The sequence below is a fragment of the Hetaerina americana genome, unplaced genomic scaffold (genome assembly GCF_022747635.1).
Source record: "Hetaerina americana unplaced genomic scaffold, ioHetAmer1.1.p SCAF_11, whole genome shotgun sequence".
NCBI lineage: Eukaryota > Metazoa > Arthropoda > Insecta > Odonata > Calopterygidae > Hetaerina > Hetaerina americana.
Window position 1 is genome coordinate 7,908,126 of NW_027286181.1, and position 22,518 is coordinate 7,930,643.

At 36.6% G+C, this 22,518-nt stretch overlaps 1 protein-coding gene across 2 annotated transcripts in view; it reads right to left on the reverse strand.

Moving 5' to 3' along the window:
* Positions 1-10,669: 10,669 nt before the first annotated feature.
* The window catches only part of LOC139700786 (uncharacterized), a 33,827-nt gene continuing 21,978 nt past the window's right edge, over positions 10,670-22,518 (reverse strand). The window contains exons 1-2 of one of the 2 annotated variants that reach the window (XM_071599208.1): positions 12,280-12,370; positions 10,670-11,406 (exon numbers count right to left, since the gene is read on the reverse strand). In XM_071599208.1, coding sequence (XP_071455309.1) covers positions 11,023-11,406; positions 12,280-12,288 — 393 coding nt within the window. In that variant the 5' untranslated portion in view covers positions 12,289-12,370 and the 3' untranslated portion in view covers positions 10,670-11,022. Of the gene's footprint in view, positions 11,407-12,279; positions 12,371-22,518 lie in introns of those variants that run through there. The other variant, XR_011703889.1, reaches the window with a different exon arrangement.

Below are 22,518 nucleotides of genomic sequence, written 5' to 3' on the forward strand. Positions count from 1 at the left end.
GTCCCGGGTACATCCTTATATACCCAGGGTGCCCCACCCGCCCTACCACCCTGGCGGAGGGGGCGGGAGGGTCGGCCGAGGTGGGCGGCTTCGGGAGGGTATACGAAAGCGTTCCTGCGGCAGACTCCGGGGGTGGGGGACGGGGAGAACTGGTTGCGCTGCCGGGGGAAGTGGTGCCCGAACACCCGATGTGCGCCTCGTCCCCCAGTATCCAGCGCCATAATTCTGCATCCTATTCCCACCCACCACCCCTCGTAACCCCCCTCCCCCTGGTTTCCCTTCGGTCGCGGTGTACTCGACCACACCCATTCCGCGCACTTCGAAGGGGGCGGCGATGACGTGCCGTCATCGCCGCCCGGACAAAACCAGGGGGTGGCGCGACGGGGGGGTGGGTGTGGGGGGGAGATAGAAACCCTCTCCTGCCCTTCCCGCCCCATCAACCCCTTTGGCGAATCGCCGATACTACGACCACCCTCCTCCTCCCCCCTCCGCCTTGGATCGGGCTGAGGAATCATCCCCCTTTCCGGCGGCCGCTTCACCCCCACCCCCTGTCGTTATCGCTCCACCCTCGTCCCTAGGGGCGGTTGCTCACGAGAGCGTTGGATGGGGAGGCGGCGGCGGTGGGGGGACGCGACGGAGGCAACGCATGATACACACGCATAGCGACAGTCGCCTCTTCCCGCAGGAATACGGCGAGATAGTTCTCTCTCTCCCACGGCAGGCAAGTTCAAAGGTAGGAATATTTTCCAGAATTTCAATTTTCTTTCTTAAATTCCTTTAACTAACTTGGTGATTCTAGTTATTACAGTTCAATGCTATCTTTTCTAATTGAATCTCCCTTGCAACAGCTGGCAAACTGATGTTGTTTTATTAACGAATGTTTGATGGAGCCAGAACATCATACCAATTTGAACTAAAGAATGTTGACGAATTTTTAGTTAATGAACTTGTTCTGATAGTATTTAATGATCCTCATAAGAAAATACTGAAATAAAGTAAATTTAATTGCAATTCACGTGCAAAATCAATCATTCTATTCTTTGAATTTAATATTAAAGCATTGGAACTTTGAGCATCTGCTAAAGTAAAACCAATAATGCATAAATGAAGGAAGGATTCAAATTTTACCGGTACTGTTTGGCGAAATGGCAACAAAATAAATAAAGATAGCCAATCAATTATAATATAAACATATATTAGTTTTAGGTTAGGTTTCTCAACCAATATTTGCTGAGGTATTAATTAAATTCCTATGATATTTGTTTCAATGTCAAACAAATAAAAATATTCAATTGTATTAACATGAAGACTATGTATGTTGGGCCGTGTAAAAAAGATAAAGATGTAAGGTGTATTTAGACAGAGGTAACTAGATTAAGCATATGACTGCTGCAATGAAAAACTGAATGAAGAAAACTTGACGGATATAAAATGAAATCAGGATAAAACAAGAATATATTCAAACGAGAATAAAATGCTGTTTTGTGATGAATTTATGATCCAGTATAGGATTCATCTAAATATAAAGAAAATATCTTGCAGCATGGCAAAATTCGTACCACAAATGTGATAATCTGAAAAGGCCATCTCAAGGAAGACTGGCGGTTTTTACACATTACTCGGAGGACGACTTCCGAGAATCAGGTTAACAGGCAAGGTGAGGGCTAAGTAGTCTCCAAAATCAGATACAAAACCGAAAATTCCGTTTTCATACCAATTAGAAACGATTGATATCTTCTCAGATATCCTTCTCTTTACTCCCGAATGTCTGTGACCTTATCCTTTTATCTGTTTGGCAAGGCCTTTCTTCGGCATCTCCAGTTAAATATCTCCAGCTATTTTCACAAATATTATTGTTTACAGGATTAAATTCTTCAGAATATGTTTCTTATTCTTTTGTAGCATTTTTAGCATGCTACTTTCATGATTTTCCCTCGGTCACTCGCTTCTGCTATTTGTAATTATCAAGCTTATGCAATATTTAGTTCAATTTTATATGGTTGAGGAGTAAAATAAGGGAAACACGACTGAGCAAAAGAGAAGACAAACGAGATCTTTTTAATAAGAGAAGTAGTTTGTGAGAAAAATTAACAAATAAAAAAAAGTCAAGGATATGGATACCCAATGGACAACTCAATAGGATTTGAGGAGAAGAAACCAAAAAGGGTAGGGTTACATTATCTTTAATTAGAAGCAAAGATGCTGTTGGGATTAAATTATATAAAAATAACTGTGAGCAAAGTCTTGACAAATAAATAGATATTATAAGCTTTCAAAGTTCTCGCAAGTAAAATATAAATATATCTTGAGAAATAACTAAATAAATATAATAAAAAATGATATACAGCTGAATGATTGCATTAATATTTTCTCGGTTTTTATCATGAATTGCAAATATTTATTCGTTGCAAGAAATATTTTGGACAGGTAAAGTAAATGGAAGAAAAGATTAGGCATGTTGAATATAAGGGAGACAGAAGTCAAGAAGAAAGACTAGTATATGTGCAATTTTTAGCAAGATTAAAATATGCAACAGTTTGATCGTCTCCGTACCCATTAAGAAGCCTTACCTTAAGGGGTAATTGCCTTAAGGGGTAATCCAATTGAAACTAATACCTGGTGTAAAAGAATATATGTACATAAAAGTGACCAAATTTGGGTTCACAGCAAGTTAAATGAATACAACAAATTGCTCATTCATGCAAAACAGGTTTTTGAAAAAAAAGAGAAGCAACAGCCCTCTGGACTTGTTTCGTCTTGAAAAAAAATCCGTTACCATTTTAAAAAGTATGAGCTTCTCAATTGAAATAATTTAGGTTAATAGGAACGCCTTGAAACCTGTGAATTGTTTTGTTGGAGAAGAATCGTCTAACCTAACGAAGCGCCGTTAACTGTAAAAATAACAAACCTTTTCCTCACCAAACGCATATTTAGACCAGGGAAAATATTACTAGAATAATCTTCATTTATCCAGCATCATGATCAATCCAAACACTTGTGATTCTATCTCTTCTTTAAGAGATACTTCCTTAAGAAATGCGAAAACAATATTATGGTATCCTGGAAAAAAATTAGCATGTGAATTCAATTAAGACAAGTAAATAATACGTATAAATAGAAAATAACACTTAAGTATAATAGAGTAACTTCTGAAAGCAAATCTTTCAGTTTTGGGTGAGAATTTAGTTTTTAATTAACATTTAAAGAAAGTCAAAATGAGAATTAAGAGCGAGGGATCTAGAAACACCTAAACTTAAAATTTATGGTGAAATTTGAGGAAGGGAATAAAAATTATTTTAAATTATAATTGAAGTATGGGAAACAAAAGATAATACATGAAAGAACATGTAAATTTGATTAGGGGGAAAAATATTAAAAACGAAAACAGAGTGGTGAAACTTATTAAAAGAGAGTAAATTCCTATAAGCCTTGCAACCAAATTTTTTTGCCTCAAAGGTTATATTATGCAGAGACGGTATATTTTTCTTTTTATGTAGGAAGTTATTATCTTTTTTCTTTAGCAATCGGGTCTGCTACCATTAAAGCATAACCTTTCCTCCCTAAATAAATGACGCAAGAATAAAATGGTCTACTTCTTGTCGACTATCCGTAAAATTTCAAAGTAGCAATATTTTGTTGGGGTTGAGCGCCGATTGCATTCCTGCCAACGGCGGCAGAAGATCCGGTTGCTACGCAGTGGCAGCGGGGAGAGTGTCGTAATCGGCATCGAACGATTAGAAGATTATTGCGTAATCAGGATTATCGAATATGGGAGTTTTTCAAAATTAGGGAGTAATCATTAATGCATTAATGTGGTTGATAACATATTCGTATATATATGTATACAGGGAAAGGAACTGGCCCCCCTACCCTGGTGTGTGAATTTCACATGCCGTCGGGCTTACTACTGGGTGAACTCTACCATCACCTACCAAACTGACCTTCGGGTTGATTACTGTGTTTATGGTTTATATATATATATATATATATATATATATATATATATATATATATATATATATATATATATATATATACATATATATACATACATACATATAAGGTAAACAAAGAAGTGAGATGGCATTAGTGAACAAAACACAGAGAAATACACACGAATGAAACACACGTATTCCGAATTTTCCGTTGCCAAACCACCTTCCTTGTGGGAGAGAAGGAGCTAAGTGTATGAATATATATATATATATATATATATATATATATATATATATATATATATATCAGAAAATCACATATCAATGACACACGTATTCCAAATTAAATGGCCAAACCACCTTCACCTGGCGAAAAAATTTCTCTGTATTTTTGTTAACTTTATTTACTTTTTTTCATCTTGCTCCTTTGTTTAAATTATACATATATGTGTAAATATATATATTTACATAAAACATATATACGAGGGGGGTCTGAAAAGTTTCCGAGCTCAAAAATTATATATATATATATATATATATATATATATATATATATATATATATATAATTTTTACTCTTGTGATCCGTTCGATTCCGCCTTCCCCACCTCTATTGTGTTCGTCCTTTATACGTGTTCCTATCCCTTTTCCTTATATATGTTTCTGTATATATGAGTATATATATATATATATATATATATATATATATATATATATGTATAAATTAGCGCTCTAACCCCTCTTGAATAAAATATTTTTGAAACAAGATTAGAAGATCGTAAATTTAAATTTACGTAAATATGTTTCGTGTTGTCAATTTTTTGTACTTCTGCTACCATTCCGTTCACACGTATTACTTTCATCGCCTAACGACTACTTTTATCAGTTGTACCATGATGTATCATGTCAGTTCAAAGATAATTATCATATGCTGAGGAACTAATAAGATAAATCAAGCTTGGTGGAGTTTGTAAAAAGGATGAATTTACAAAGAAAGGGGAGACGCTGTGCAGAATCGCTGTACAGAAAGGTGACAAAACCAATGAGGAAATGAGATTGGTCACTCCCTGAATATAATTAAATATAAATCAGGAATAATCCTAATATCAACTGAACAATAAAGTTTAAGCAGATACGGCTAGAAAAGATAGAGGATATTTTAGTAAAGATATTAGGGCAGCAAGTGTAAACCTAAGGAATACAGGGCCCGTAAAATAGGTATCGGGACTGGTTCGCTGTAGCCTCAACGGTGGATGGGAATTCGACAGGACGGCTGAGTAGAGAAATCCGCCACCACTTAGGCGCACTTTAGTTTAGTCGCCTCTGAGCATGCGTTAAGAGAGGAGGTGGATTTTTGTGACGTGTGAATGTTTGCGGTGTCGTCGCGCCAGTATGGGGCGCACCGTCGAGCAACGCTACGCTGTGATGTTTTGCGTTAAACTCGGGAAATCCTCGTCAGAAACCCTTGAACTCATTAAACAGGCTTGTGGGAATGATGCCTTAAGCTGCACAAGAGTTTTTGAGTGGCACAAAATTTCTGAGGAAGGCTGGGAGCTAGTCGAAGACGAGCACCGCGTCGGACGCCCGACGACCGCTCGAACCGATGCTCAGGTTGCCAAAGTGAAAAATGTTTTGGACTCTGACAGGCGTTTAACCATCGCCCTTATCAGTGAGGTGACCAATCTTTTCGTCAGAACCGTCCACACCATTGTAACAAAGGATCTTACGATGAGGAAAGTGTGCGCGAAGCTGGTGCCGAAAGTCTTGAGCGAGGAACAAAAACTACCGCGGGTGGAAATTTCGCAAGAAATTTTAGACTGCTTCCAGGGAGATAAAGATTTTCTCCACCACGTTATCACCTCAAAGGATAGCTCAAAAGGAGCTCAAAGGATATCGGTTCGACTCCATCGAGGTGTTTCAAGTGGCGACGACCAAGATTCTCAACAGTATTCCGGAAGCCGACTTCCAGTGGTAGTAGCGCCGAACTAAGGGTATTGATGCAGGAGGAATGTATTTTGAAGATTATTAAGTAATAAAATAATTGTAATGATAACTTCAATATATTTTGATTTTTGGAACCAGTCCCAATACTTATTGTGCGGACCGTGTATGAAGAAGATGGCTTAGGACCATGTGCAACCAAGTACGAGATGGAGAGATTGCTAAGGGAGTCAAACGTATGGCCGTTAGAAAAGTTAAATTCCAGCTGAACTACTTAAGGGTGGAGAAAATCGTGGAAGGAAGAGATTTTATGAGCTAATTTTTGATATTTATTAAGGAGGAACTTTAACGAAAGCTTTTCTCAGGGCATTGTTAGCTCTCATTCCAACAAAGGGGAAGACAACCATGTGAAATGATTATAGAATAATAAGTTTTAATTATCATGCGGCTATAATGGATTTTAGGATAATTAACAATAGGACAGAAGAGAAAGGAAATATTGACTTAGGGGACGATCAGTATATGCAAAAACATTTTGTGGAATCAAAAAAGTTGTAATTTTTCTTTCTTGGTGTGGTAACGTTAATTTTGAAATTATTAGTCAAAGTTGAAATATTTATTGGTGATTTTTATGACATTTCTCAACTTTGTCAACTCTTTATTACAGTAATTTTACCTGGAGCCGTCTTCAAAGGATATTTTTAAGAGTAACCAACCCCCTCTTTGTGCATTAATTTTAAATGTGATGCAACGAATTGCGTGGTATATTGTGAGATAATTTATCACAATGCACATTTTCTACATATGGTCTGATATGCAAAATAAAATATAGTTTAGGCAATTCCCCCAAAGTCAAAAGGAAACTAAATCCACAGTAATCAGCCCTAAGGTTAGTTTCGAATGTGAAGGTGGAGTTCGTCATGTACTAAGCCGGCGCGAGAAATTCACACATAATGGTAGAAGGGTAGCTGGGTAGCTGTTTTTCTCCCTGTGAGCTCTGCGGTTTCCCAGGAATATCTCCTACCCAAAAAATCACTATTCTTGGTTGAAGCTGAGAGAGCAAGGTGTCATATACAATTGAAACTGGGCCTCCCAATGAGAATATCGGTGCTCTACCAGCTATACGAGAGCGCACCTTCTAAATAACCTTCTAACCAGCGATCATCCTCTTTTATCTATATTTTTCTATTATACCATATATGTATCTAATACACCAGGGTGAATTTTGCGTGAGCCGCGAATAAGAGGCGACTACTCTAAATTGTATGAGGATGGTGTAAATTAAAAATTGCCGAGTTGAAATCTAAATTCTGGAAAATTCGTTCGTTCTGGAAAAAAAATCTTTTTCCAGAACGAATGGTAATATATGATGAATGACTAATGAAATTTTCTGCATGGTATTAAATCAGCTCCTGCCACACGTCTTAGGGGTGGATAGCAGGATACCATGTAGATATACGATACATAGGTTAAGAATAATCAACGATAAATGCTTAGTGATAAATAGCTACCGGAGGAAGGAACCAGTGCTCATATAACATGATTTTTATTTCATTACATCAGGTGTTTCCAGCAAAAACCGAAATGATATCCTTATGTTTAACATTGTTTGGTGTCTCGACTTAATGAAAATAAAAATAAACAATACTAGATGCACACAAAAAATCAGCAATATTAACTTTGTTCAATTCGTAAATCGAAGACTGCTGAAGAGAGATTTATTTTTCATTTAGGTGGCAAATTGAAGTGTTTGCTTGTTTGGAGTATCATCACCTCTTCAAAATTTCAATTTAGTGTCACCTACAGGACTATGCAAACGTATCAACACATAAATTTGTATGTTGTCAACGTTGACAGAACATATCATTTTTTATCTCAAATAACCCCAAAAGTAGAGCACGGAAATATGTTTGTGCCAAATCTTATTGAAATTTAGGTCTCTTCAACTTCATTTCTTAGAATCTTACCCTAGCCACAAAACTGCAAATATATTTAGAGTTGGCAGAACTATTTTCAATCTCTTTAAATTTCTCTAAAAGAAAGTTGTCCATCTTGTCCATCGATTCGAATTGGCGTCAAGCAGGTCTGTTAATACACTTGTATCAATACTGTCGATTATAGGTGAGATCTCAATGAGCGATATATTGTTTTAAATTTGATTGACGAATTTATGAAAGAAAAGTCGCGCTAGTGAAAAACTGACGATAGATTTTCGTGGAAAAAGCATTTAGTTTGCTGCCCGTTCGACCTTACCCGTTCCGTGCACAGGATTAACAGCAACACTGGAGAACTGTACAAGTCCTTACAATTCACGTATTAAATACACTTTCACAGGAACCATGCGTGGTCTGCCATGATAGGATTCATTTATTATTTTCGTCATCAACATTGGCTACAAAAAGGCACGAGCATCCAATAATTGGAGCTAAAAATGACTTTAATACCAAAATAATTATTGGAATCGGTTCACTCATTCTATAAAGCAAAGTATAAACGAAATTTTATTGTTCCCGTCAAGGGCAGAAAAAATATTCTTGCAACAACCAAAAAATACAGTCTTTCTATCAACTACAAAATTATGAAAAATTTGGCCGGCGAAGCTAAACCAGCAAAAATTTAAAACTAACTCTGTAGTTATAAAATTTAGCTGATAAAAACTTGTTGAAAATCAGAAATTTAGTCTCTGATTTTTCTATTTCAATTTTAAAGGTGTTTTATCATAATCGTGATAGAAACAGAAAAAATAATAGTAAAAATATTAATAAAATATTAAATAGCAACAGCGACCCGGAATTCCTGTTTTAGGAAAAATTCCTCTTCGTGGTCGGAATTAAACAAAAAAAATGCCTAAAAAGTGAACAGCGTTGGCGAAGAACCTTGATATACACGTATATTCATCGGGAGCGGCATTGGACAGGTATTTACCCAATGACGGATGGAAACCCGCTAAGCCTCCGCCTGACTGCCGGAAGCAAGAGAAAAGTTAAAAAATAAAAGAGGAAATCAATAAAATAACATTAGGAAAGCCGAGATAAGATAGCAGGGAGCAGCAGTATGACAATTTGAAACAGTAACAACGTAAAAGCATACTTGGTAGTCATTAACAGTTTATAGAGATATATTGATTCAATTGGCGTGCACTGTGAGTCATAGGTATGTATCAACTATGCACTTCACTTGATTATCGCTGGATGGCTTGTCTAGCTTCAATGTAGACTTCCCTCATCTTCTTCGAGGTGGGAGGAAGCCGTCCTTCCATTGGAAAATAGCTGGTAAGGCAAAAAAACTTTCAGTGTACATTCTAGATTCGCACCAATTGGTTTTAAAAGATAGCGCGATCGTCAATCTCATACCAAAATATTGACGAAACAAAAGCACTTATCAATGAAACAGAAATTAAATGCACAAATGCATGGATTAGATAGATCAAATGATTAAGTGGTAGTAACTGGCACATAAGCTGGTACTCACATCATTTCGTATCAAAAAGCGCATTCGATTACGTCAATGAGAAATTCATATATTGCCCATATTAAAGAGTATTTAAGTAGAGCTGAGTTATGCAAAGGATACATAAAATATAAAGTAGTATAAAGTGATGAAAACAAGGATATAGTTGAACCCTTTTAACCACAATTTTCAATCGAAAGGATTGTGTTAAATAAGGCATAAATTACAAATAATATCAGTTGCTTCATGTATATTTAGCTTTAACTATGCAATATAATAGCTTGAAATATGTCGCTGCCGAATCATTACAAACTAATAAATATATGAAAACAACCGTTGTAAAATACTCGCGAATTAAGTGATTTTTAAATATAATAACCTATTTTATGAGACTATATCGATTAATTTTGGAACATTTTACCACTAGGAAATAGTATTTTAAAACATATCAACGTGTTTTTTATCTTATTTGGTACTTCTTGTTATTTCAGCCCTAACATTTTAAATTATATGTAAATAGTTCAATTGATTTCCCACTGATTCACACTTTCGATGACAGCCAAAAGAGGGACTGAGTAGTATCTTTTTGATATAATTGTGATTTTGAGTTTTCGAGGAGAGAACACATGACTTCATTGGATGTTAGCAAATAAATTTAAATTTTAAATTCAAATCACCGAGAACTAAAGCTTTGGGTATGAGTGGAATCCTGCGAGATAAAGCAAAAAAGCGCGATGTACGAAATATTACTCATATTTATAGCTCTATCATTAAAAAAAATATTTTTTGTACTTTTAGAATAATTAATTGGTCATTAAAATTATAAATATTTTAAAGGCTGCAGAGTACTCGTTTACCAAGTTTGGAAAATTCCATTGAACCTCGTGCTTAATTACGTGAAACAAATTAATTAGTGTATTTTATAATGATTTTTATGACGGATATTTTAAGGCTAGTCTATTAAACGTTCCTGGAAATGAGTAAGGTCCCCTATGGTCAATGGTTATAGAAAATGCGTCAATTTAATTTCTAGAAACTATTGAAAATGATATTTTCATGCTAACTTGTTTACTGGGCTCGTCTCTGTCTTAACCTTTTACCTTAATGTTTCCGCGCTAACTTATTTTAAATATGTGATATCATTGTAAGTCGGGCAGTGGACCATTCCTACAAATTTCTTTATACAAGTGATACAACTATCAATAAAATGTGAGTTACGGTATAAGAGGAAATTAATAAAAACTTTGAATTATAAAACGTGTGTACCGTTTACTTAGACTAAAAACCAAAACGAGAGAATTCTTGGATAAAGGATAAAATAAAATAGAGTTTTTTGATGATTGATAGATTTTTATTGACAAACAATTCCTAAAAGCGCACAGAATGTGGCCCAAAGATCTTGAATGACATTGATTGAGTCGTGAAAGTTGGACAATATTGGTTCTCAGGGAAAGGTTTTGGGGTGTAGGGATTGCTGTCCGTCACGTCGTTTATTCCGCAAATCCGTAAATCGCTTGTCGAAGACTCCAGCCTCAAGGAGATCAGACCGATGGATGGCCGGTGGTTATCTTCGGAGCAGTTGGGAGGGGTAGACCCTTCTCCTGCTGATGTAGTGTTCTTCTCCTTGAGATCCACCGGCGGTGCTAAATCTTCCCGGATAAGCTGGAGTCGGTCGTGCAGATGGGTTGTCGTCCGCCTTACTCAACCTTCTCGGGCTTGGGCACAATTGGGACGGTGTGGTAGGGTGCGCCATATGGGTAGGAGGGGTAGGCGACGGGGGCATGGGCGTATGGGTATCCATAGGCATAAGGATAAGCTCCAACGGGGTAAGGATAAGCTCCAGCATTATAGGCGCTCACAACAGGCTTACCGTCGGCCACCTTGGTGACCACGGGGGCCACATAGGGGGACACGTACGGGGCCACGTAGGGTTGAGCCACATAGGGTGTAGGCGCGACGTATGGGTGTGGGACCACGCCTTGCTCCACCGAATAGGCGAAATTTCCCCCGTGGCGCTCGACCTTGACGTTTTCAATAGCCGCGGCTGAGGCAGCGCAAACGGCGAGGAGAAGAACTGCGAGCTGGAAGTAGAGAGGAAAAGAAAACATTACTACATTTGTCAGTTGGTGATTTAAAATTACTAAACTTCGCTTATTTCAACGAATTTATCGTTATGGTAGCTCATACGCTAGACTCGCTCGTTGAAGTCTCTTCCAAATACTGGAGACTTCAACGCTTGGTTTAGTTGGAGATCTAATGCTGGATAGCGAGCGAATCAATCCTCACATTTGAGATAAGAAAATTTTAATCGGGATTAAAATGAAAGTAATTTAAATTTACGCACATTTGTCTGAAATCAAACCGAAAAAAAATTAAGGGTGCCAATAACCTATTATATCAAATAGCAGTAACTGATGTTACGTGAGTCACAATGAGCAAGTCATACGAGCCACTATGATCGATTTATCTAAGAAATGTATTCAAAAGTAATGGTTAGTGCAACTGAATATTAGGATGAACTATTTGAAGAAGTGGTAAAAACATAATGGGAGCTTTTTTCAGAAATGAACGTAATCTTTATGAATTTCCTTCAGATTTAGTCATTCCTTAGGGCCTACAGTAAAACAGGTTTAACTTTAAGCAAATTCCTTGAATGTAAAGACTTAAACGTCAAATGGAAAGAAAATTAATTATTAGATGTTAGGCCAAGTAATACTTTGCCCAAAAAAGCCTAACTGACAGCAAAAGTAAGGTACAAGGACGTTACTCGATAAATGTTTCATTAATTCCAAAATATATCCATAGAAGAAATAATCAAGCCCTTGAACATGTTACCATAATCTTCCATCTAGAAAAATTACTCATACATTTAAGAAGGGTCCCGGAATCTTACATAGGAAATTCTTGATTTGAGCACGAAAGTTAAGACCATAGAAATCTGTAGTAATACTTACCACCTTCATGATGATAGGGTTGTTGGAGCGAGAGTGAGACTTGGAGAGTTAGTTCTGGACTCAACGACTGCAGACAATTTGAGTGTGTTTCACAGGGTTTATATACCCGAAGACGATCCCTCTCCTCATCCCACATGCCCTCCGTTATTGGGCGAGGTTCCTTCGAGGGATGGGGTCCAGGGGTGGGGGAAGCGGAAAGGAGGCGTGTTGCTCACCCCTCCTCCCTCACAAAAGCACTCTCCCCATCCCCACGAGAGCCATCCTTAGGATCAGCAGCCACAGAGGAAGAGCCCCAACCCCTTATTGCCCCCCACCCCCCGCGAAACCACCTTCCAATGGGAGAGGGGGAGGCTTGAATAGCATTAGCACCAGGACGAACAGGAGGAGCATCCTCCTTTGCTTCACACAATCGTCCTCCTCCTTTACGCTCCTTTAAAAAATCCCCTTATCCGGCCATTAGAGGGGAAGTGAGCGAAGGAATCCCGCGTTTAAACTCGTAAAAATCTTTTCCCAGAGAACTAAGCAACGGAAGTACTGAAGCATTTTGCAAAATATTACGCAAAAATTTCAACGATGAGCTGTGTTACAGGTGTCATTCTTGAGGTCTCAAAGATATATTATCAAGTAAGATTTTAAAGCATTAATAACATTTTCAAACGATGAATATCGATCTGAAATTAACAAAATAACAGGAAATGAAAATTAATTAATATCATCTTTGCAATAATCGAGTCCATATTGGTTTGGCAATAGTTGGTGGGAATATCAACATTTGCCATAGAGTGCATAACCTTTAGTCATTCCAAAATATATTTTCAATTAAATAGATACATGGGGGTTGCAATTAGGATTTACGCAAAGGCCAATCTCTCGATTATTTTGAATAGTCATCCAATACAATGATTCTACCAATATGAAATAGTCAAGGTTCTGAGTAGCTGCATGACAGCAATATCACAGCAATTGATAAATTGCGGACAATAGTATATAACGTTTTAAGCCCACTGGTTTGCCTTGTGGTTAGGCACCATTCATTACTATTAGTGAGTACAGTCATTCTGAAAATGAAGGAATTGATAATCAATTACCAGTGAGGGAGAATGTTTCGGTGGTCGAACTTCAATGTCCTTACAGTCCACAAAATTTGGACATTCTCATGTGGACTAAATCATTCTTCGCCAAATATGAGGATATACAAATAATTCATGGACAACGTTGATTTTATAAAATGGGTTTTACATGAAATACTCACAGCATTCATAAGTAAAAATGGATCAAAACCTTTGGATTTGGAATAAAATGTTAAGTGAGGGCATAATTAATTGCATTTCCCGTCAAGTTTGTTTTCTATCATTGACGAGCGACGTAGGGCGTATGGCATGCAGTTACATGAATTTGATCATTAGCAGTTATTTAATGTCAAATTTGGATGATATCATATACGAGATGATACATGATGATATTACACTTAAAAATTTTTTAAACACCATACCACCAAAAATTTTTAATACTTTTTCCTAACAATATATTAGTTATTTTCCCAACAGTATATTTACCTTTTTAGTAGACTAATTGAGGTAAACTGACCTTTAAGCTTTCTCTTGTTATCAATTTCCCCAAAGACCGACCCACCTAGACTTAAATAAACACTTTTTAGTGAAGATTCACTAGTGCCTAATCGGTGCTCATTGTGTTACAGATCTGGGCACAAACTAGACCACTTAAAAATGGCTGAATTTGCTTGGTTATTTTTGTTTTCTCATATTTTTAAACTTAATTTTACTCTATTGATTCCATTAACTTAAAGCCTTTAAGTGTAAATCATCAATTTTATCCTAAAGGATAGCTATTATGAGTTCTTTTTTTTAACCAGAAAGCATATAAAATTTGTTGGTAAGCCCAAAATCAATTCTAATTCTATTTTTATTTGTGATGTTCTGGATATACAAATAACCAACGGCTTATAAAGTGATACGGCGGATATAAGTAAAAAATGATTAATTATGAACCACATTTTTATTGAAAGTTCCATGCAATCCTGGAAGGAACATTCGTTAGAAACGTTATCAATTTAAGAATTTTTCTTTGTAACTTCCAATACTAAGAATTCGCAACCGCCTTGTCTGCCCATAACGCAAGTGTCCAGATCTATCTCCATGCGAAAAAATATTATATTTTTCCGCCAGACGGAGCCCGGAGTATGGAGACCAGTTGCCTGCCGGCCTGCAGTTATCCGACGGCGTTCTACAGACCGTGTGGGGGCGTGGGGAGATGGGAGGCACTCCTCAGCAGCCCACGCCGGCCCTCCCCCATTCCCCCTCGCCCTCCGAACAGCCTCCCGAAGCGGCCTTTGGTTGGCTGGATGGCTTAGACTCCCCAAAGGGGTGGATGGATTTATGTCCTCGCAGAAAACGCTCAGGATTGAGGAGAGGATTCTCTGCGTGCCGTCGGTTCAGCTATAAGTCGAGAAAAAAGAACGCAAACATTCTAAGGGAAAGATACCTACCTATCCACGGTAGGCGGTGGGAAAAGTTTTCAGTAGTTTTTTTCAAGCAGGGAAATGTTGGAAGAATCCGTGATTTAGGCAGGAGAGAAGGTAATGCAATGCGGCAAAGATGAAGAAAGTTATCTCCTGTGCCCCCTAGGTGGAATATATTCAGTCCCCAGGCGTTGGATGTCGATTATATAAATATTTTGTTGTATATTTCACTGTTTTAGTTAAAGGTCCATGTTCATCAAGTGTTGAACTTACGTTGAAATCGACAAGAAAAACCGAAATTTTCAAACGGTTAGAAAATATAAGGATAATAACAGAGACGAAGACTACTACAATTTTTCTCTTAATAAATATTTTATTCACAGCTAGTTTCGATGATGTAGTGGATCAAAACTGGTCGTGAATAAAATTAAAATTTAGTGATAAATTGTAGTACTGCAGTCTCTATTATCATGGAAGAGTTCCACCGCATCACAACTGAATCATTAATTTATCATGTAAGGATAGTAAAGAGTTAATTAATAAGAATGAAATTATTGAAATTTTGAATAAGGCTATTAGAGATCAGCATGAAAAAATACACATTGGAATAGCATGGAATAGCAGGAGGCTATTCCAATGTGTATTTTTAGGAAAATGCTATTTATAGGAAAATGAGAGTGCTTAAAATATCAACAGTTAAACGCAGATTTTTGAATAATACATTCAGTACCAAAATACGGCATTCATCAGCGCAAAAATTGGTAAAGATATAAGAAAAGTGGTTGAGCCAAAGTGAAATGTCCACCTAATAACTGGGAAAAGAGAAAAAAATAGAAAATAATTTCGATCATTTAACTGGATATAAAGGAGAGACTAAACTATTTTTCAGAAACGAAGATTTTGAGAAGAGTTAATCAATGCATTGTACATTTAAAATAAATGGATTTGAGGTTGATAAGTGCGTCCTTGTAGAAAGAAAAGTGATTGAAAGTTGTTCAATTAGGTGTGACAACATTGGATAGTGGGTAAATTGAATAATGAGTAGGAAAATAGGAAGTTATTAATGTTAAAAATACTGAAACCACTGAAAGATACGAGAAAAGGTAGATTGGTGGTAAGGATTGAAAAATGATGAGAATATAAGATGAAAATGACGTTGAAGTGAACCCGGACTAAGTATGATAGCATACCTGCGTATATAAATGCATGGAAATGATGCGTTTGAACCGTTTTCAATTATCTTATGACTTCAGCAGCGAATAGAAGCGCAATAAAACAATATTTACCAACTGTTTGCATTTTTATTTCTCCATGAATTAATATGAAGGGCCGGATAAAACCTTCCACTATTTCAATGTACATACTCGTAATTACTAAGTTAAACTTTCAATCTCCTCACTCCCCTCCATATCCTTGATTAGAATCAATACAGCAATATGTGAATAAATGGAGAAAATGCCAAACATCTTATTTATTGATAGCTTCAGAGTAATTGGCATAATAATTAAGTATTTATAGTACAAGTATATTATTCAATCACTGCACCTAAATTCACTCATTTATTTAAGGCGTTGTAGGGTCACTGACCCTTGATTTGTACATGAACTGGAAACCGCATCATCTCACAGAAGATATCGCCACCTACTGGGAAGGGAATACGGAAATTTGTTGCATGTAGGGTCCATTTATGTTAGGCAGCCACGGTAGCTCCTTCGGTCTCTCAGTATACTTTTTCGAACATCAGGACTTAGTTTATTATATTGCCTTTTAGTATTAAGTTCTCCTACTTATTTCGTATTAAAATATCAGTCACACAATTTTCAATATTTATTGCATCGAGGAAAAACATTGTGTTGAAGGGAACCCTTTCCTCAAACAGCACAAAAGGAAAAAAAGTATTGAATTACCATTTTAAGATATTGGGGTGTCCAACATTATGTGTGTGCTACCATTGTAAGAAACAACGATTTTCAAAGATTATTTATCGGAATATTTGCATTTATTCAGAGGGGTAGAAATATTTTTCCTCCAGGAAATATTTACCCTGCTAACTTCTTGGGATTAACAATTAGAGAAATTGTACCAATTAGAATATTATTTAAGATAATATTTTTGGCTTTCTTCACAATTTGTTATCACTTTCTCACAGCCATATCTCATATAAGGTGAGATAATAACGAACTGTGGAATTTCAATTCAAAATTTAGGTAATAATGACACGCTCAAACGGGAACGGTTGCTAATTTTTGAAATTTGAAATCAATTCAATGTTACCCTTTTAAAAGTATATCTCCCCCGAAATAGAGAAAAAATATAGCTACTCTTTACAGTGGTTTTGTTTCATAAGGCGTCAGATGTTATATGCAGAAGAGAATGCTCTGTCCACCTTTGTTTTGCTAGAAATAGCTTTCGTTCCATCGCATTTATAAAAAAATCCAACCAAAATGTGTCCATTATGTCAAAACATACGATATATATACTAAACTTACGACTTATATTGACAGTTTTGATTTACAAGGTTTGTACTTTAAGTATCGGGAAGTTTTCTCAAAAGTAGAATTATTTTAGATATTACTGCTACAGTGCCTCAAAGCTCTTAAAATTTAATCCCTTGAGCGTCAAAAAACTTTTGCCAGCGGCTTTTCCTCGACTCTAAGACTTCCTGGTAGGTGGAAGGTCCTAAAGGGTGCGCAACTTTAAGCTTAAATTTTCACTGATCATCTACAATATATAATATTCCCATCACAAGTCTCATTTAATTTTAAGTTGCTATTACTGATGTGAAGGCAGGACTCCTCAACATATTTCTAATTTGTGATACTTAAGTAAAGGACTTCCTGATTGATATTCCAAGAAACACTGCAAAGAACATGATGAAAGATGATACTTTGCTTTCACACATAGAATTTTTTTCATTACGACCTAGGTTTCAGTACAGCGTAACATTTTCAGGTCAACCTGAAGATGCAACGCTGTAACAAAACCTAGGTCATACTTAAAAACTTCTATGTGGGAAAGCAAAGTGTCTTCTTTCATCATAAAGGATTTCCACCATGTTTACACACTGTGTCACTGGAAAGAATACTCAAAGTACTTACGAGTTCCGGTGAAGGGCGAAAAAACGTTTTAAGAAATCAACTTTGGATACCAGATAACCACAAATACCATGAGTCTATTTATTTATTTTGCATTAGTTCGAATACAGCACTTCGACCTTTACATCGGACTTTAAACATTAATATAACCATTTGAGAATTACATACACCCAAACCCTGTGTTGAGGAAAAACCACCTAGGCGGGGATAGAACCCGCGACCTCTGGGTCGGCAGACGAGGACGTTACCCAGCCGCCATCGGGGCCGGCCGGGTAAAGTGAAGTTTACTTTACAAGCTTAAAAATGTCTATATTCTCCCCAATAGCCTTGTAAGTAGGGAATGGAATTCCGTCGAGATCTAGCTAGTGGCTGGATCAAAATTCATTAGTAATTATGCAGAAAAAGAAACTTCACAAATCCTAGAATAAAAATACTAAAATTTACATTCAGCTGCTGTAACGTTGTTTTACTTCAGTGAGGATGGTAGGGACACTTAACACAAGAAAGAAACCTTATATTTTTACGTTATGTAATAAGTTTTAAAAGACCAAACTCTTAAAAAAACATTGTTTATTTTCAATTCAATTTTTACGTAATACTGTACGCTCAAAAACAAGAGTTCTGTATGGTAACTGTCAATGATTTCAATCAGATATTCATCAAGCTCGTAGTTGATGTAGAAATGATTGAACGTTCTGTCTATGAAAGCTCTCATTTGTTCCCAATATTCTGACAAAAATAACTTATTTATTCAATTAAAAAGGATAACTTGAGCACCTCTATGTACATATTTTACCAGATTAAAACTTAATTATTAGTGTATTCTTAACATTTAGCAACTTAATTTTACAAGCTTTATAAAGAGAAAAAACATCGTGGTTGCAGAGTTGATGACTAATATGGGTTTATAATTTCTTTTTAAAAGTTATAAGAAGTGTATCTTCCTATTAAACTATACGAACAGACTGAAAATATTAAACGTGGCTGATTAGGTTAACGTTCGACCATATTAACTAAGTGGTCAATTTCTTGCCATTAAATAAAAATTCCTCGTCGAAGAAAAATACGAATGCCAAAATATTATGAGATACAGCGCATCACTCAGAAAAAAAGCTTATTTTTTTTACTAGGCAATCCCTGCAGCTGGCGAAAGAAAAAATGGGAGAAGTTTAAATATATTCCTCGAGTTGAGTTCGTAAAATGTAGACAGTAGTGAAACAATGTCGCATTTTATTTAATCCAATGGGAAAACGTGACCAATAATGACCAACGTACACCCGAGTCGAATAAATTAGAATGCTTAGGAAACCAGCCCTGGGATTTCGCATTTGTAGAGGACCGGTTCAAGTTTACCCTTCCACGTGGAGTCTCCTTTTTCGAAGAGACTCACGATTTCACGGTCAAGGCAAAGAGGGAAGGTAATGGGGAGGGGTGGCTGCGGCGGCGATACTTTAATTTCCTTTGAATTGGGGCTTGAGTAAATTACCTTAAAACGGCCCTTAATGCTCTCGTGTTATTCAATAAATAGTTTCAGCATTATGATATATATTATAATTTTTAGAGAGTCAAATATTAGCGACATAATAAAGTTACAAACAATTTCAAAGATTCTAGAAAAAGTTGAATGTTAGGCACGAATCACTTAAATAATTACTCCTAATATTTTCACATAAAATAAACTCATAAATTATTATTTATATCATATATACATGTATATAGATAATCATTTATTGAATACACATATTAATGCAATATGCTATAAGAAAGTGATAATTTTAACCAAATCCTCCCAAATAAGATATTAACCGAGAGTATACAATGAAGTTATTATAAAATTAAGTTTGTACTCATATTCAGCAGAAACTAATACTTAGGATCTATTATAATTGAAGTTTATGTCTTTCACAGCGGTTGGTTCTAATTAATATTTATCCAAGGTGCTATGCGACTGACCTGGCAGCATTGACTAATAGCAACGTATGATTGGGAGCGCTTACAAGGTGATAGGATATTACTGAAGCTGTATTCCTTTTTGAAAAGGCATATTTTTTCACTACGATTGTTTCCCGAAAAGGTAACAAGACGATAAATGTTTCACTCTAGGAAGGAAATGGATTTGCCGTTACTTAGTTTTGAGAAAAATTCACCGTTTTACTTCATAGTCAAATGAATTGCAATGAGTTACGGAAGTCGACACATCTGGAAGAAGGTGGTTAGAGATTATTATGTTAGATTTAGCACGCAACCTTAGGAGTCATGTCCAAACTTTGGCAAGGATTTAAATTTAAGCCTCAATTGCATTCCTCCGGGAGGCACGATTTCGAGTACAGCGTATCGTGCGCTCTCTTGGGAAAACTATCAATATTTTCAGAACTAAGAGTAATCCCTCTGACTCCCTTATTTAAGGATTTAGGAGCATCTGCTTTCTTTCTTCTCTCCCCAAATTCACGTCTCAAATTCATCGCCCCCTCCTGATTGGTCGAATGGCTTCAGCCTTAAGGTTATTGGCCTCCCCTAATGACTAGGTATTAAGATAAGTGATTAATTTAACTGGCGTAGAGAAGTGCACACGTGATCAATGTGTTGTAAACTTTTACGAATATGTCCATGAGCCGTCGCCTTTTCCGGGATGGGTAGATCAAATTGCAGATGAAAAAGTGCTCCTTGAGGCCATGCCCATTTGCAAGTATTATCAATGTGACCTCTCAGCCATTTCTCTCGATGTCGTTTAATGGCAAAGGAGAAAAAAATTTATACATTTCCCCCTCTTGAGAGAATGGCTCCGCGATCATAAATTCCTGTGACGTGTTACACGCCACCTGCGAACCCTCCTCCACTTTCGTTTTCGTAAGTTGCTTCCCGAGCCCGACGCAAGGTCAAGACCAAAGGGGCAGAGACGGCGTCGGCCCTCCCCGATCTCAACGGAGATGCCGCTCGAAAGGGGCAGATAAACGACCCACGCTCGCCAGTACATCTCAGGTCAGCGATGTTCGCCTCTTCGACATCCCAGGGTGTGGGTTCGGACTCTCGTATTCCCTTACGCGTAAGCCGGCTAAATCTCTCAGCCTCTGCACACTCTCTTGCATAATCCGGGCTTGAGAGAGCGGGGAACACAGACTTGTTGGGGATATTATCATGTGTGACTACATTTTATTACTGGAAAAAATCCTCTTTGATGCTTGTTGAAATTATTAATGTGTACACGAATATTTAACCTGAAAACAATCGGAAATGCTTAATGGTTACATTAGAAAAGGTCACTTATCACATTATTCGTTTTTTAATTATCGCTCAATATTATTCCAGAAGGCTAGATACAATAGATTTTTTCAATAAAATCAGCAAAAATATATACAGAAATTAGCATAAAATGGTATGATAAAAATAACTAACTATGTTAAATAGCACGACGATGAATTGGAAAAACATCACGGGTTAGAATGGATGAACAAAATGCAAGAGCTAAAATTTTTCATGGCAACCTTTTAATTTAGCCATCGATACAAATTTGTTAAAATCGAGTCTGTTCAATACGCTTTGTCCTCTTTCGAAATGGATGAACTTCGAATATCTTCTGGTGGATATTGAATTAATTTGTGAAATAATACATGTATAAACGTTTTACCCCATTATCTATGATATGTTACTTTCGTACATGCTTAAAATTTAATAGAATATCCTTATTATGTAAAAACTGACAAGCATTCTTTGTTAGCTGAGAAAATGATTTAAATCGTCCCTGTGAGACCAAAACGATGATTTAACTTCAGGATCAACATCTCTTTACGTGGCATAATCAAAGGCCGCAAAGCCATAACATGAATATAAAAATATATAAATAATAACTTCATGTATTATTAACTGCTTCATTAGAGTTAGCAATAGACTAACAATTACATATTTTGTTTATTTGCATATTTGCACATGACTACTTTTTTCTTAGGATCGCCGTCGATATTCGAGGAGCATTTTGTTATTTAAAATCATTAAAATGCGATAATATTGACATATTGAATATATCATGGCAACATTGCCTTCAGGTCTGCTTCTTTTAGCTATCCTCATTGACGTGCTATCTTCTCTGACCATCTGTCTGTTCTTATTTTACTTTCCATGTCAACGTTTCCTCTGCCAATCCTGAGTGTGTCAAGTTGTACATAGATTATATACGTGAACCATGGGCAAACCAGACCCAAGGAGTGTGGGAATTTTCCAAACCTGATTCACTAGGAGAAAGATAAAGGGGGCAGATTATATGTGAACCACCAAGGAAGTAAATTGAAGAATCGAAGCAAAAAAACAGTCATAATTATCATAGAATGCCGTAAAATACGCAGAAATACATCAAATTGCTTTTAAAATGTACATACCATGAAGAAGGAAAGGGAAAAAGATTAACTACGAGGTATAAATACGAAAAAGATTTATCAGTAAATGGTCCACCAAATATGTCCGGACAGAAAAAAAAGTAAATTGGGATTGGAGAAATGAACTACTCGTATATCAAGCTAAAAGAGAATTTTCGATGAAAAGAAAAATGTAGGAATAAGGAAGTATGGTGTTATAATTTACTGAATAAGAACAGCAACGCATGATTAATAATGAAAACATACAATTTGTCAGGCCAGGAAATGTAAGAACTGAATGTGATTACCATAGTTTGCG